The sequence below is a fragment of the Cololabis saira genome, chromosome 16 (assembly GCF_033807715.1).
Source record: "Cololabis saira isolate AMF1-May2022 chromosome 16, fColSai1.1, whole genome shotgun sequence".
Classification (NCBI taxonomy): domain Eukaryota; kingdom Metazoa; phylum Chordata; class Actinopteri; order Beloniformes; family Belonidae; genus Cololabis; species Cololabis saira.
Window position 1 is genome coordinate 20,342,096 of NC_084602.1, and position 17,767 is coordinate 20,359,862.

At 40.9% G+C, this 17,767-nt stretch overlaps 1 protein-coding gene across 5 annotated transcripts in view; it reads left to right on the top strand.

Moving 5' to 3' along the window:
* LOC133462430 (sorting nexin-14-like) overlaps positions 1–17,767 on the top strand; it is a 29,855-nt gene that overhangs the window by 8,439 nt on the left and 3,649 nt on the right. For 3 of the 5 annotated variants that reach the window (XM_061743677.1, XM_061743675.1, XM_061743676.1), the window contains 13 exons: positions 1,606–1,752; positions 2,433–2,565; positions 4,149–4,335; positions 4,759–4,842; positions 5,048–5,148; positions 6,424–6,535; positions 6,738–6,778; positions 6,888–7,007; positions 7,812–7,935; positions 14,537–14,701; positions 14,847–14,942; positions 15,028–15,119; positions 15,340–15,396. In XM_061743677.1, the coding sequence (XP_061599661.1) occupies positions 1,606–1,752; positions 2,433–2,565; positions 4,149–4,335; positions 4,759–4,842; positions 5,048–5,148; positions 6,424–6,535; positions 6,738–6,778; positions 6,888–7,007; positions 7,812–7,935; positions 14,537–14,701; positions 14,847–14,942; positions 15,028–15,119; positions 15,340–15,396 (1,459 nt within the window). The remainder of the gene's footprint in view (positions 1–1,605; positions 1,753–2,432; positions 2,566–4,148; positions 4,336–4,758; positions 4,843–5,047; positions 5,149–6,423; positions 6,536–6,737; positions 6,779–6,887; positions 7,008–7,811; positions 7,936–14,536; positions 14,702–14,846; positions 14,943–15,027; positions 15,120–15,339; positions 15,397–17,767) is intronic. The other 2 variants (XM_061743678.1, XM_061743679.1) reach the window with 1 other exon arrangement.

Sequence of the window (17,767 nt, forward strand, 5' to 3'; positions counted from 1 at the left end):
ATGGCTTATATGGCCTTTTCCACATTGGTATGCACAGTACTCGAGTTGTAAAAAAAAATCAGGGGGGGATGCTGGATTTTATCATATGGGGACAGATAATTTGTGCTGATTACATATAATATAATATATTACAAATAATAGCATTGACCAAAACACCAGAAATACTGCAGGAATGACATAGCAGCAGTTAAATGCAGCCTTCTGTAAGCTTTAAATATCCACTGGGCTTACATCAAATACATCAAAACACAACAATAAAAAACAGTTTTCTGAACTTATCAATATGACTCTGTCCTTCACAGGATAAGTAACATGGATCACTGCAAAAACTCAAAATAAGAATATTTGTCTTATTTCTAATTAAAATGTCTCATTTTATTAAAAAAAAATCTCATTACACTTAAAACAAGACTCATCACTGGAAAAAACATTTCAAAACATTTTTTTGCTTGTAATGAGAAGATAAATCTTGACCCACTGGTAGATTTTTCTACTTATTTCAAGTGAAAGTGTACTTGAAACAGGTGAAAATGTTCAAATAAGTTATTTTTCTGGTATAATTTTTCTGGTGATGACTCTAAATGTTGAAATAGCAGTAAAACCACATTCATTGATGAAATGACATAAGGGATGGAAAGGGGGGATGGCAGTTTTACAGGGGGGATGATTTGGACCGTTTTTATTTCAGGGGGGATGCCATCCCCCCCTCATCCCCCCTCAACTCGAGTACTGGGTATGCAGCAACAATTGTTTTTTTTTCCAAGATTATTGCTTAAGTCTTTCCCTCTTGGCATTGTGTTAACATCCACCTACATGCCCCAGACCAGCAAACTTAAAAAAAGATGTTTTTAATGAGGTCTGCACACCTGCTGATTCACCAAGAGCTGATGATTGGCAGCTTCTGGCTTCAACTTCCTCCCTTAAATCCTATGGAAACAGTAAGGGAGTACTTAGTATTGCCCACACGTGGAAAACATATTTAGTTTCTTGTCTTAGGTTGCATTTGCCTCATACCAAGACCCACTGGGATCAGATTATTTTCATTATATTTTTACACACAAAAAAACAACATAGTCTTAAAAGAAGGGACAGTAACGTTTGCACATGTTTTTCTATTGCGTTAATCAAGAGTCAAGCTACTGTAAGCTTTGGTTTTCATATCTTCTCAGCAAACTGAAATCAAATTGCTTTCACATTTGCGGAATTAAATAAAACAACAACAAACTGGGATATATGTTGATTTTCTGTTCAGTTTTCTTTTAATTTGGCAAGGGAAGCAGTCTTGTTAGGAAGGCAGTTTCCAATGCAGTAGTGATTATGCCCAAGAAAATAGAAAGTGATGGCTTTCATGGGAACATTCATAGATCCATTTAGGTGAAAACTGTCCAACTGTGAGCCTAAACTCCCTGATATCTGTGACTGAGAAACCCTCTCCACTCTGCCTGTTTGTCTGCCTGTTACTCCATTTATGAACGACCACCACCGTGCTGTGTGTGTGACTGTGCGTGTGTGTGTGTGCGTGACTACCACACTGCCTGCCCTGATATGATCCATGGTCCTCTCCCTCCACTTTCCCATGGGGATCTGACCCCGTTCTGCTTATAGTTCCTGGGACTGGAGCCCCGACTCCCTGTCCTCACTCTTCACCGCCTCTGGCAGCTCTTCACCTGCATCTTTTAACTCCCTTCATGCCCAGTCCACGTTCACAAATTTCCCATACGGCTCGCTATCCCACCGCCACTCATCGCCCAAGTAAGTCAGGGTCCATCTGCGTGTCGCAACACGGTGTGATGTCACGATGTCCATTTTTCTCCCATGTGACCCCAGTCCCGGTCAGATGTCTGCATGGTAGGCCAAACGCATGGAATGCTGTTTTTATTTATCGTGTTTGTTTTCTTTGCCCTTTCTGTGGTTAAAACTTGCCTATTATTTTTGACGGTCCTTTGACTTGTCTGATTTTCACCTTTTTGTGTATTGCACATGTCAATGTGGACCATTTGGTGACTTTTATGTCTTTCAATATAACAGGCACTCACACTGAAACACCTAAGATCTTGTGTGCCTTTTGTGATTGGCCGGTAACTGATTGTACAGTATTTTTGCAGTTATTAAATTGTGTGATTCCTTTAAACCCGCCTTTAGTTCATGACATAAGTGCTTACTGCTTTGTGCTGTACTTTTAGTTGGCTTAGCAGTGTTTTACCAGCGTTACAAGCTTTGGTCATTGTACAATGACTGTGAAGTGACATGTGGACCTGGGTTGGCCTAGCTTTCCCCCTCCCTTGTACATTCATGCTACCAGTCCAGAATGCTGCTTCTTCTGCTCTATGGCTCCTTTCCCGTCACTCTTATGAAGCTGCATGAGCTTTGTCAAAGCCATGCACATCTCCTCCATCCGTCATTGTTCACTGTACTCCCTGTTTGAACTGCAGGAGCACGTCAAAGAGGGGCGAGTCCTTTGGGATCAGCCGCATCGGCAGCAAGATCAAGGGAGTGTTCAAGAGCACAACCATGGAGGGAGCCATGCTGCCTTCGTACGGGCTCGTAGAAGGAGAGGATGATGTGGTGAGACTGTAAATGAGCTCAGCAGACATTCTTAGTTGGCTTTTCGTGTCAAGGCTGACATTTTGATCAAAGTCTTTTGTGTCTAGATTTGAACACAAATCTAAAGATCTGTGTTCACAGATGTATCCCTGGACATACTGTACAATACAAAGCAAAATGTCAATTTTCAGAAAAAGGTTATTGCAAATAAATCTGCACTGTACAGATTTTCTTTTCTTAATGTAACTGCAGAGCATCTTGCAAACTGAACCACGCCTTTATCTAATTCCCAGCCACATGGGGGCATTTGTGAGTAAAGGAAGGAGAGCAGCACAGAACATCTTCCTGCCGTGTTTGAGCTCTAGAGTTGTCTGTTCTGATATCACAGCTCCGGGATCACAAGGCACCACTTGGGGCTCGCCCACTTGAGCTATGTGGCACCCCGAGCATGACCTTTATTTTTACTGTAATAAGTCTTATGTTGCCTTGAAAAAGTAATTACCATACAGGCTGCAATGAAATGAATGAAAAACTCTGACTATCCCTCAGAGCATCATTAAACCCATTTTTATGAACGGATATTGCACCACCACCAATTTTGACAAAAAAGAGAAAACATCAAAACTCGCTACCCATGCAAGAAGGAGTTTAGTGGAAAGGTAACACAGAGGTCAAGGGGTAACTGTGAAGGAGCTACAAAGCTCTCAAGACAAACTTCACCCTGTCATGCAGGGCCAGAGGCCCATTTGGAGTTTATCAAATCAAATCTGGAAGATTACGTGTTTAGAGGAAGGGACTTTGGCCGGACAAGAATAAAATTCAGTCTTTGGACATGGAGCAAAATTTGTATGTGGTGCAAATCCAAAATCTCTCCGCCTTGAGAGAGACTTCCCTGCAGAGCAGGACAGAACAGGTTAACAGAACTAAAACGACAGTGTTTTGAAAACATTCAAGTTCTATTAAACCAACAATAGCAGTTAAATGTGTCACATACAGGACACTAACGTACCGCTTCCTCTTTTTTATCTGTCTCCATCTAACCCTATCCTCTGCATCTTCTTCTCTCACACCAACTAATTTCATGTCCTATCCTCTTTCTCAACATCCATCAATCTCATTGGTCTTCCTCTCGGCCTCCCTCCTGGCAGTTCTGACCCCCATCACCCGTCTACCGATGTATTCACCGTCCCTCCTCTGTTCCTGTCCAAACCATCTCAGCCCGGCCTCTCGGACTTTCTCTTCAAAACATGTAAAATGTTCTGTCCCTCTGATGTGCTCACTGCTGATCCATCCCACACCGGGGGTCTCACCGCTGCTGCTTAGACCTTTTCTTTCATTCTTGCTGTTATTCTTCCTATCACACATCCCCCCTGACACTAACTCTCCACCTGTTCCAACCTGCTTGCACACACTTCTTTACTTCTTTCCACGCTCTCCATCGCTCTTGACTGTTAAGTACTTTAAACCCCCCTCCTTCTTTATCTCTGCTCCCTGTGGTCTCACTGTTCCACTTGGGTTCCTCTCAGTCGCACACATGTATTTGGAGAATACTAAAGTGGGTGTGTACTTTTTTAAGGCAATGCTCTCACTTTCTTCCATTCAAGGTGGAGGAAGCTATGATGGTGCTGGAGGATGACTCTCCCATGGAGGCCGCCTCCACGCCTAGCACCCCCAGAAATCTCTCAGCCTGGAATATTTCCATCCCGTACATCGATTTCTACGACGATGACGTAAAGCGGGAGAGAATCCCTGTTTTCTGCATTGACGTTGAGCGCAACGACCGGAAAGCAGGTGAGCAGATCTGTGCAGACCTTTTATTTATTTTTTTTAATCTCTCGAGGACCCCCTACAGTTCTGTTGTCGTCTGGCACTGACATAAATCCAAGCCCTACTTGCAAATAATGATACGTGTGGATTTGCAATGAAAGAAAAGCATATGGAACAAAAAAAAATGTTTTTTTTTGTGTTGATCATGTCTCTTAAATGAACAATACAATATCAAGTGAAAGTTCTACCTCTGTTTTATCTGAATCATCAAAGATCTGTTCAGGCAGCACAGCTACATTTAATATGTGTAGCTTACTGATGTTGTACGATAAACGAGCTGCACGAGATACAAGAAATCACTGAAACACCGAACTTCTAACACAGCAAGTTGCTTTGTGTGGAACTAATAATGTGCTGAATCCAGTTTTGATTTTTGTTTTCCTGCAGTGGGACATGAGACTGAACAATGGTCTGTTTACAGAAGATATCTGGAGTTTTATGTCCTCGAATCGAAGCTCACCGAGTTTCACGGTAGGTTTCCGGCTTATTGTTGCTGAAGTTTGCGTCTGAGAGGTTCTTTTTGCTTATTCATCATATCAGCGAGGAAAAGAAGTCAGCCTAATACCTGCCAGAGAGTTTTTTGACCATTTTCCCAAACATTTTAGAGGTTTAATGACCCAACTGTATCCCTTACTAACTGTTTTTGCTGCATTTCTCTGTACAATGTCCCCTGTAGGCTCATTTCCAGATGCGCAGTTGCCCTCCAAGAGAATAATTGGGCCCAAGAATTATGAGTTTCTAACGTCCAAGCGGGAGGAGTTTCAAGAGTACCTTCAGGTACATGCATCTGAAAAGATTTATAAGTCTCTGTTTCTAAATGCAGACTTAGGAGTTTAAACAAGAGATTGTTCCATGAAGGTGGGTTCATGTTGGAGTAGATGTCAGATTCTCCAGACAAATTGACCAGACTGAGATTGCTTTCACAAATGCAGAATGTTTATAGCATTGCGAGCATTCATCATTACGACATCTCACAGCAACTGAGCTGACTTTTGAATTTCTCTTTCAATAATTTCCCACAACCTGGAAATCCATTTTCGCCCCACGTGGCGGCGATGAGTCTAAACGCACTCGGCCAAGCACCACTTTCATTCTAAAGTGCATCGAAGAGGACATCCTGGGCTTTTCTAGTGATGTCAGAGTTGTGGTTGTGGGGGCTAACAGAGCTAAAAGACTTGAGAAAAATATTTTTTATATTAACATAATGTTTTTGTTCATAATTATCGATGAGACTCTTCAAAGTGAAAATCTTACCTTCAGTTTAGTAAGATGGTGAAAGTACTGTTTTTGTAGTGTCCTTTGCAGTGAATAGCAGCATTTGCTACTAGTTCATTCCTTCTCCACCTTGAACTGGATCGGTACCTGCTAGGAGCTCTCCTCATTTTCCGTCCATCGACAATAGTTTGATATTTGTAATTGAATTGCACAGACTGACGACAGGTCAGCAGATACCAGTCTTTTTTTATACTCTTTTTGTACAAATGTAAGTATAAAATTACTTTAGTTTGTCTGTTGGGACCTTATCCCTAATGCCACCTGAGTGTAATTACATTTTTGAGTCTTGTAAGAGGTTTAAAATAACATTTTATTTGGATGTAGCGCCATTGTGTAAACAGTACCTGCCATTTTTGCTGGGTCAAAAGCAGTTTTGGATCAAAACTGATAATAGAGGCACTTTGTACCATCTAATAACAGATCTTAGGTGTTTTTAAGTCCAATACGTTCCGGTCAGTATCATTTTTCCACAGAGTGAGCTCAAAAACTCAGTGGAGAAAACACAAGCTGTATTGCGTTTAGAATTTAAATAGATCACAAGGTGACTTTTACTGTTGATAAACAACCTTGACTCGATCAAAATTTGATAAAATCTCATGACATAAGAAGTTCGTGCACCTACCGATGAGAGGGCCTCGGTTATGGCTGCTGTGAAAGATATAACTCTTTCACCTTTCATGTCAAATCTATTTCTGGCACCACTTTGATCTCAAGCCCCCTAAATGATGTTAAACCATAAATACACTTCTCATGGCTTTTCATCCGCTTTCTTTGCAGAAACTCCTGCAGCACCCTGAGCTGAGCAATAGTCAGCTCCTGGCCGACTTCCTGTCTCCTCACAGCATGGAGTCTCAGTTTCTGGACAAGATGCTACCTGACGTGAACCTCGGTACGGGAGGAGGCCCATGCTCCCTGGGAATGTGACAAAGAAAGTGAAATAAACAATGTTTGGATAGGAGGGCACGTCAAACACGCTTGTGAACATGTTTGACCAGGCAGACCTTGGGTTGCTATGACAGGGTGTAAATGTTTGTGTAAAGGGGAGACTAATTGGTAAAATAACACATCAATGAGGTATTTATGTTTTACAGGGAAAATCATTAAGTCAGTGCCCAGCAAACTGATAAAAGAGGTATGCACGCATTTTTTAAAAATTTTCATTAATGGTCCCATAAACATCTAATATAAGATATTTGTGACTCATTGTATATACATACTGCTTTGTGTTTATCCCTGTTCAGAAGGGGCAGCACCTGGAGCCTTTCATCCAGTCCTACTTCAACTCCTGCGAGTCTCCCAAACCCAAACCCAGCCGCCCTGAGCTCACCATTCTGAGCCCAACCTCAGAAAACGATAAGAAGGTTCCCAATATTTAAAAATGTTGATGCCGTGTTTCTTTTTTTTTGCTTTGCAAACTCAGATCTGGAGTATGTTATCTTGAAAATATCTTTGAAAAATAAATCAGTGGAATATAGATGCAGCTTTACAGTCAGAGATGGTTTTAGTGTTAATACGTGTTTATTTAATCTGACCATCGGAGTATGAGGTCCTGGAAAAATATAAAAGAATAAAGGTTGTGATTTTATGAGATTAAAGCTCTAATATTATGAGAATAAAGTCATACATTTTCAAGAATAAAGAAAAAAAAAGTAGTATCACAAGAATAAAAGGTCATAAACTCACGAGAAATAGTAAAAAAATGTATGAGCAAAGAAATTAAAAATGTAACACAAAGCAAACATTCATCACAAAACACAACAACTTGCTACAAGATGACATACTTGTTTATTTGTGAAGTCTAAACTTTACTAGGAGGTCCACTAACACAAATATTATGACTTTTGCACTTCTGTCTTATTGACACTGCTGGAACAAATATTTTCATACGTACACTGTTTTTGCTAATTTGTAGCATCCGGACTTGTTGCCAGGTTTGTAATCACACCGAGCATTTACGTTGAGATGCTGCCAGAGTTTGAATTGAATAAGTCCTGCTCATTTCTGCACATTTTCAGTCATTTCTGGTTGATTGAACAAAGATGTCCCCTTAACAAGTGTCAGAGAACAACTGTCAATATCCTACAAATACTTTCACAAGCGTTATTAACCTCTCGCCGTAAAGAGCGTTATTAACCCTCTGATCTGAAAGAATGTCTCTTTTTCAGCTTTTCAACGACCTCTTCAAAAACAACGCCAACCGATCAGAGATGACAGAGAAGAGACACAACCAGAACTACTTCATGGAAATGATGACGGTTGAAGGGGTGTATGACTACCTCATGTATGTGGGTAAGTCCTTGCTGAATGAGCGATAAAGGAGATCCTTTACTTTATAAACCAGCTGCAGAACAAAACAATCAGACAAGCCAGAGACTGATACACGTTGCAACCTGTTTGGGATTTTCACACGTTTTATCATTTTTTCTGCACGTTGCTAAAAAGTGTCGTTGTTCCTTGTCCCTTCTCTGAGCAGCACTATCTCTGGCCTGTGCTGGCTGGAAACAAACCAGCTATTGTTTTTTAGAACCCACTGGAAATATTTCATTGAGTTTGTCGAATGATTTACACAAAGTTACAAAGGCCAGTGTCCCAGTGGAAGGAAGCTAGTCTTTCCCACAGAAACTCACTGGCAGCTTAGCCTGGATGAGATAGGATCCTTAATGAAATCTACATACCTTCATGCAACACTGGCTGTCAGAATTTCACAGGAACTGTGAAAACCAGGTTTATGCAGTGTTTTTAAAGACAAAAAATTCCCACATAATTAATTGCTGTCTTTTCTCTGATTGGCTGTGGAGCATCTGTTGTGGCGAAACCTTTCTCCTTATCTGGTACAGATTAGAGGTGTTAGAGCTAATCGATTAGTCTCTTAAGCTAACAGCAGCAGGTTTCCACAGTCCTTTGTTGAGTAATATAGCAGTAAAAGCATCTTTATTGTGGCTTAAGAAATCACAAGCCTCCAAGTGTCTGTTGCAAAGTCCATTTTTAGTTTCCGAGGAACTGAATATAGAGCGAACACAGCTGTCACCTTTCTTATGACTAACCCTGCGGAAGTTGACCAGTGTAACCTTTTCAAAGTGGCCGTAGTGGTTAAAAACTATTAGTCCTCTCAGTTCCATGTGAACACATCAGTTGCAGTTGTGTTATTTTGGATCTGATGGGATAAAAAGGGAGTCTTTTGCATTTAAAGCATCACATTTCTGGCTATGAAAACCTTTCCAATGCTTGACCATAACACGATGTCTCTTCTTCGTTGCCTGCCCCTCTCGGTGCCCATGCATTTGGGGTGAATGCGCTGAAGCGGGTTGTTTCTCAGGTCTGACTGCAGGAGTTATACCTTTTTCCCTTTTAAATAAAACGTGATACTAGTACTGTCTTATATCATCTCTGAAATTCCTGAGGTAAGTCGAGCGAGGCGGTATGGTATTTCACTATTTCCTGTGTCCAGGATGAGTTGGGGGTCTTCCTCAGTTGCAGAGGTGGACAGAGTACTCGACCCCAGTACTTAAGTAAGAGTACAAATACTACTGGTCAAAATTTACTCTGTTACAAGTAAAAGTAGCTCAGTCAAAATATTACTCGAGTAAGAGTAGAAAAGTACTTGCTTTTAAAGGTACTTAAGTATCCAAAAGTAAATGCTTTTAAATTTACTTTAAGTAAAAGTAAGAGTAAGAGTAAGAGTAAATTTCTTATTTTCCACATCAGTAAATTACTATATTTTTCCTCAATTCATTTAAGGATCTTTTAACTCTTGTTTCTGAGAATTAACTCTTTGAAACCAGCTGCACTGATGTGCTGCTTTTAGAACCACAATGTTATATAAAACCTGCAGAAACACCAAAAACAAATCAAATGAATGGGATCATAAGAGGACAGCAGATGATGCAGAGTTTATTAACAATCATGAACTGAAACCAAATGAACCTGCACCATCCAACTAAGTCTGGATCCTCCTCAAAGACCACTGCTTTACAAAAAACTACATCTCTGCTTTCAATAACCCAATGTTGTAGCCATTGTTGCGGCTCTGTCTTGACTTGTTGCGGCTCTGTCTCGACAAACGCAGGCTACTTTGGCGGTATCGTTTTGAGGAGGCTTGACGTATTTCCGCTTTACGTACATCCCAGTGGAGAGCGTGCACTGTGATAGGTCTCCTCCTTTGACAAAAACAGCTTGTGTCCAATAGGATTTTAGGGAAGAAGAAAAAAGAGCAGACCTGAAAGTAACGAGTACTTTTCAGCCTTCCTAGAAATTTACTCGAGTAAAAGTAAAATATTTGTCTTGGAAATGTATTCAAGTAAGAGTAATAAGTACCAAAGAAATCTAATACTCAAGTAAAGTACAAATCCTCTGGATATGTACTTAAGTGCAATACTCAAGTAAATTTACTCCGTTACTGTCCACCACTGCTCAGTTGCATATTTTATTTAGGTGAACAGTTTCTCTGCAGTGTGTGGGCCACAGCAAAGCCCGTCCCTGGGAGATGTTGCATCTAAGTGTCTTTTAGCTGCAGCTGCAGATGCTTTTCGTGTCAGAGGTGCTTGGAAAAACTGAAGATTGCTTTCTGCCAAATAGATTCATGCAGCTTGTGATCTGACTCAGCTGTGACTGCCTTGCCAGATATGTAAACAAGGAAGTGGATACAACTGAGGAACAGCAAATAGCGTTATTCACCTCTGTTTACTCACCCGTCATGCACCAGAACTTCCCCTATATCATGTTCTGACGTATTTAGCGGGGCAGGACAGTGCCTGGATCCCTCCTTAGGACTTGTTTTATGGCTGCATCATAATTCTTGTCCAAATAAACTCTGAACTTGGCTTTGGCAGCTGACGGAGCAAAATCTGGATCATTTGCCGTGCCTAAAACCGTCTCCAGCTCTGCTCTGGTCTCAGGTGAAATCTAATCTTTCATTGCCTGAACTTTCCTCGACTCTGGCTAGATTCCTTCACATGCAAGTTCATGTCCAAAACAACCGACTTGAGTTTCATATATTTGCACTCTTCTCTGGGTTTTTGTTACAACTCTAGTTTCCTCGTATGTTGCAACAGTCCACAACGGTTGGCATGAGGCTCCGCTTTGTCCTTTTGCATAAACCATTACATCAGCCACAATGGCTAATACACCATTGAGCCCCATTATATGTTTCTTCAGTTTTCTGTTGGAACATGCCCAGAAGAAAGTTGATCCAACAGGGAAAACAAGCGAGGGATCTGCTGAAGATTGTATTTATTGATGAGTCATGTATGGAATCTCTTTATTCAGGACCTCTGGGTTCAAGCACACTTTCAGCTTCACTGGATGGAGAGTTCAGTGGGTTCAATCCCTTCAGTGATGGAACCATCCTCCTGTTTAAGGCAAACCTCCAGCATGAATGAAATCCTGTGCAGAGGCTGCTTTCCCCTTAAAACTGCCCTCTGCCTTCAGAAAACTCCCTCATAGTGCCGGTTGCCTCCCACTGATCTTCACCAAGTTCATGTCAAGGCAGTCCTGAAATGATAACTGCTGTCTCCACAACGTCAAACACAGAAGTCTGTTTTTCCTTCAACATAAGTGTGTGGGTATTTTCAGTTCAACACTTTCTGAGTCTTTAGGAAAGACATGGCAGGAGGCGACTAGCTGCAGCTCCAGTGTGCAACTTGAACACGATACTCTGCAGCTGTTCGCCCTCATCAACGTCTGCAAATGCCCGCTCATTTGCTTCACTGCCATTTGTCTTTCAAACACTTATGAGCAGTTCTGCTGTTTCACAGGTGCTCACTCGTGTTTTTTATAATTGGTGCCATCCGTGATGCTGGCGTGTTTAAATTGGAGCGAAGACCCACCTCATCCTCAGTTGGTCCTGAGTCATCTCATGTGAGGGTGTGATATCATTGTTAGATTTGACGGTCAGCTGAATGATTTTTCTCTCAACTTGGCAAAGCTGGATAGAAAATAATCTTGTCTTGGATCATTGCTTCACTTTTAGCTCCAATCTCCAATGCTGGAGATCTCCAGTGCTGACTGTCACTGTTGAACGTTTTAGTAACGTGTGCCGCTCATGGATGCTGCCATTTTTACTTCATTTATTTTCTTTTACTTGCTCTTTCTGCATGTAAAACCGTATAGAAAGCATGCATGCCGTATGTTATCAGACAGCTGTTACCAGGCACAAACAAAAAAATGTATTTTTGTATTTTCAAATACTTATAATACTGAGTTTCCAGTACAGCCAGATGATTATGACAAAATTCATTGAATGTAAGTGTATTAAGGACTGGAATCACATACGCTACCTTTTATACCATAATATGGAATCAAACTGCAGGTAAAGTCAGAATGCAGCTTCCCTGTGATTAACATGAACATTTCTGTAAATGATGTTGATGTTGTGACTATTCAAGTATTTCCTGTAGGACTAAGCTTCACTCCTTGTCTCTTTTACCTGACGCCTTGTCCTTTCTGTCAATACACAGTTTGTGAGCATAGGCGAGGGTAGGAACACACAGTAGGTCAACTGTTTACCACATGTGGTACAGTGGGATCCTTGCCTTTTGGCTCATCTCTCGCTTCACCACAGCAGAGTTACAGTCTGCGTTAATGCAGATGCCTGTTCCAGATCCTGCTCCATTCTTCCCTCACTTGTGAACAAGACCCTCAGATACTTCGGCTCCTCTGGTTCTGGCAGGACAACATCTCAGATTCAGAGCCATCATCTCAGATTTGGAGCTGCTGATTCTCATCCCTGCCGCTTCATACTCAGCTGTGAAGTTAGAGCTGAAGGTCTTGGCTCAATGATGACCAGGAGGAGTGAATGATGTCAGAGATCAAATTCTTAAACCACCACAATCGTACCTCCTACTCACACCCAGAGCTGGGTAGAGTAGCCAAAAATTGTACTCAAGTAAAAGTACTGTTACTTCAGAATAATATGACTCATTTAGAAGTAAAAAGTAGTCATCCAAATAATTACTTGAGTAAAAGTAAAAAAGTACTTGGTGAAAAAACTACTCAAGTACTGAGTAACTGTTGAGTAACGTTTGATTTTTTTTTTTTAACACAACCATTTACACAGACAAAAGTACAAAATAATCATCTTCAGGCAAATTAAATCAATAAAATAATAAAATAAATTAAAAAATATAAAAAATAAAAAATAGCTTAAATTAAAATAATCTTAAAGTAAATTCAAGTACTTAAATAAATAATAAAATAAATAAAATAATAAAAGAATAAAAAAAATAAATTAAGCACAAGTAGCACAAAATTTCAAGCCTTTGTACTTTTCTTTTTTAACCAGGCAGAAATAGAAAAAACATGAACTCATAGAAACTCTTTGTGTGTTTGAGTCTGTGTATATGTGACAAAACATGCAAAAACAAAATTTTTCCCAAAGAATCACCCAGTGATGTCATGAGATTGAAGCGTACGCGGATAAAAGGGATAAAAGAAAAGTAACAGCTCAATGTCTAATGTAGCGGAGTAAGAGTAACAGTTTCTCCTTCACAAATCTAGTTAAAGTAGAAGTAAAAAGTATAGTGATTCAAAACTACTCCTAAAAGTACAAAATTTCCCAAAACTTCCTCAAGTAAATGTAACGGAGTAAATGTAACTCGTTACTACCCACCTCTGCTCACACCTGATAACATCCATCCATTACTCCATTGCTCGCAGGAATCTGCTGGACCCTTTCCCAGGCGTCTTCAGGCAGAAGTGATTGGTACTCCCTTGACGGGTTGCCCGTCCATGACAGCACCACATACAGAGAAACAATCACACACACTCACTCCTCTGGGTAATTTAGAATCATCGATTAACCTGAAATACACGTTTCTGGACTGTGGGGAAAAGTTGGAGAAAAACCCATGCGAGTGCAGGGAGAACACACAACTCCACCCAGAGAAACTCCTACTGGGAGTCGAACTAGGAACCTTCTTGCTGCGACACAACAGTCTCTTGGTGTACTGGGTGAGGGTTTCCATGTCAACTTCAAGCCAGATGGTGTAACTTAAACTCTTCTGACTGGAAGGGCAGCTCACCCATTGAAGCAAATGAATTAGTCTATGACAGAGTTTAAATTGTTTGTGGATGTTTTATTTATGAATTCTCTGTAATACATAGACCATTTGATTGTTTGAATTTGGAGCAAGTGTCCTCACATAACGTCCTTGTCAAGGTCTGATTAATCACCGCTCTCAAAATGTGAAAACTAAAACAGCAGAAATTGTAACACATATTAGATTTAAGCAGTGTACATTAATGTGATAGACCTAATGTGGTAGAGTTCTTGCTTAAAACTCTCATTTCTTCAGAACTATGCAGATTATGAGCCTTATATGCGCGGAGGAGACAGGTTATTTTTTCAGCACGAGGCAGTCGGGTCTGTTGATGTATTCAGAGGCTTTATCAAACTAAAAATATCGATAAAACTGCTAATTAAAAGTCCTGCAATAAAGGTGTTCATAAAAAAAGTCCACACTTTTATTTTGAGAGAACATCCAAGCCTTTCACTCATGCCTTCGTGATAAATTTAACATCATTACACTGAATTAGTTAAAATGTACAGCACATACTGTAAATAGCCTTTTACTGTCGGGGCTTGGACAAACATACCCAAACATGTGATCTCACACGGGAAACTGGTGTTGAGGGTTTACTTTGATGAAGGGGAAGGAAAAAAAATGGGAGAAAACATCCACTGAAGGGCTTATCTGTAAAAGGAAATATCTTGTTGTTGAAGGATGGAACAAAGGGTGCAATGGGAGGTCCCATCCTGTAAACCTCAAGATCAGCGGTGTGTAGAGAATAACACTGATCATCATCAGGTCAAATCTAGCTGATGATTTACTTCCTGTCATTTACTGAAGCCCTTTACTATTTTCTCCCCTCTTTATGTTTTCATTTGTGACAGGCCGAGTCGTCTTTCACATTCCTGACTGGTTGCACCATCTGCTGATGGGTGGGAGGATCCTTTTCAAGAACACGCTGGAGGCCTACACAGACTTTTACCTTCACAGCAAACTGAATCAGGTGGTTCAGGAGCACCGACTGGTCTCACTCATCACGCTGCTTAGAGGTACACTCTAGCGAGAGACTGGTATTGATTATCTCATCAAAATATTGGAATAGAAAAAGAAAAAAACGAGTGACCTCATGTGTTTTTCCAGATGTTAAACTGTCCCTGCTAAATGAGCCCCGATCTGACTCTTTTTCCCACATAGACACAGTTTTCTGCGAGAGCAGCCCACCTCGCTCACACCAGGATAAACAGAGACGAGCAAAGAGGACGTTTGAGGAGATGATGAGCTATATTCCAGGTAATCTTTTAACACTTTCAAGATGAATATCAGGATGTGGAGACATGTCATGTTTGTCTGAGATTAAACATGCAGTTGTCTTTAGATTTTCTGGGGAAATGCATCGGGGAAGAGGCCAGGTATGAAGGCGTGCGTCTTCTCTTCGATGGACTGCAGCAGCCGGTTCTCAACAAGCAGGTACAGGACAGGTGTTCATGGTCTCAGTCTCACAGCATGTGTGGTCCTCAGTGGTAGGAAATATTATCATACCAGGAAAAAGACAAGGCAAGATCTAAGAGAAACTGTGACAGTATAAGCAAATGACGTGTCTTTGAATAACCAGACCCAAACCTGTCCATAAGGATCCAGAGTAGCATTCATTTTCCCTTTTTCTTTTCTCTCTCTCTGTCTTTTTCAGCTGACATATGTGCTGCTAGACATCACCATTCAAGAACTTTTTCCTGATCTAAACAAGGTAAACTGACCTTGTATTTAGAAACGACAACAACAAACAAACAAACAGAAAACATCAAGGCTTGATATTTATCCAGCCACCCGTTACCTACACGACCCTGATCATCATAGTGTCTTGAGAGACGGGTGAAGGTATGAAGACAAAATATACAGTGTTTGGTCACACCTTTTAGTGTTTGGTCCATACCTGTCAAGTCTCCCGTATTTCACCCCTCTTCCCCTCCGTCCTCCCGTACTAGTATTTTCCCATAAATTTCCCGTTTTATAATATAATCATTTTTAAAAAGCATTCCTGTGCCTCTCCAAACTGACCTGTCACTGGCCTCGCGAGAACTGCCACCTGCTGTAGCCTGGGTGGCCGTTCTCGCGAGGTTAGTGGCAACAACGGGAACAAACTCGGAACAACAAAGCAGAGATGGATTTAACGAGTGAGGAAGGCATTTTTGCTAAAAAAGCGAAGACTTCATATAAATATCAGTACCGAATTTACCTTCCTAAAGAGGAGCAGGATGGGGCAGAGATACGCGTTCTGAAAGATTTGTAACTGCGATTTTGGTTTGTCTTTCACGGAGGAAGGAACGTTGTCCATCAGCAGCACAAGCGCCGCTAGAGGCACAGAAACATGCGTCTGTGTCATCAGTCAGTGAATGCCAGAGAGCCACATGAGTGAAAATGACAAATTAAAAGAAAATGTAAATGTTTCACTTGAAGACAATCAATATGTATATAAACTGAAAATATTTAAAATAAATACATGTGCTTTAATTCCCTTTTGTGTTTTCATTTAGGCTCTATTTGAATTACATACACAGGAATGTCCACAGCATTTCAGGATCAACAAAGGTTGGCCTATCAGATTCTGAACATAATTGTAGTTTGTAAGTGGTTGAGAGGTAGATATTTTAGATTTTTTGTATACCTGTCTTAAAATGTAAGATACTGGACCTCGGTTGGGCTGGTGGGACAGCGGGTGGTGGAAAATTTCCCTTATTTTTAGATCCAAAACTTGACAGGTATGGTTTGGTCACACTTTTTAATTATTAAATGTTTCAATCAAAAAGAAGCACCGAGCCAAGCAGTGTACATTTGGAAACATTTGTGATTTAAAAAAAAAAAAGTAGGTGGCTGTGAACAGGATGTCATCTTTGCAATAAGAGTGTTTTGATTTTGATATTTTTTTATTTGATATCTTTTATTTCGAACATAAGCACAAAAAGAAGTAAATAGAAAAATAAAACAGCAGAACAATAAATCAATAACATAAAAAAGAACAATAATAATCACTAAATTAAAACTGTAAGCAGTGATGAATGGACCCTTGCGCGTGCAATTTTCACCAATAAAGGTCAAGGACTCAAAACCGAGTCCAATGACACCACCCACGACTCTTTAAGTCAAACCATTGAAAAGTTATGGCAGAAAATAGGAAATATCAAATATCGACCAATCAGAAGAAGGGGCGGGGCTAATTTGCACCAATTAAGGTGAAGAAGTCAAAACCGAGTCCGATGACACCACCCACGAGTCGACTCTATGTCATACCATTCAAAAGTTATGGCAGAAAGTAGGAACTATCAAATATGGACCAATCAGACGAAGGGTGGGTGCGCTTTTTGGCGTCTATCGTCGCCACGGTTTTGACTGAGAAAAGTAATGCCCGTCGTCGCAGGATGGAGACGCACATTTTGATGTATAACACACCTGGGTGCACGTTACGGTTTGGGCCGTATTAACGCAATGGCATAAATTGCGCCAAAATTACACGATTAATTCAAAATGGCTGACTTCCTGTTCGGTTTCGGCCATGACGCCAAGAGACTTTTTTTTTTTTTTTTTATGGTAAATGGCTTACACTTATATAGCGCTTTCCAGCTGTATTCCTACAGCCCCAAAGCGCTTTACACTGTAGACATTCACCCACACATTCACACACCGGTTGTCGGCGGATCTGCCACACAACAGCGCTGGCCTGACAACCGGGAGCAACCGGGGGATTCAGTGTCTTGCCCAAGGAGACTTTGGTGGACACAGGAGGAACTAGGGTTTGAACCACTGACCATCAGGTTCATGGGCGAACGCTCTACCAACTGAACCACCTTCTCCACCCAAGAGACTTTTTTTTAAGTTGCGACATGATACAGGTGTGTACCGATTTTCGTGCATGTACGTCAAACCGTATTGTGGGGCTTGAGGCACAACGTTTTCTAGGGGGCACTGTTGAGCCATTAGGCCACGCCCATTAATGCAAACCATTAAATATCACATTTTTCGCCAGGTCTGGCTTGCGTGCAAAATTTGGTGACTTTTGGGGCACGTTTAGGGGGGCAAAAAGGCCCTCATTTCATCGGAAAAAAAACGAGAAAAAAAACTAT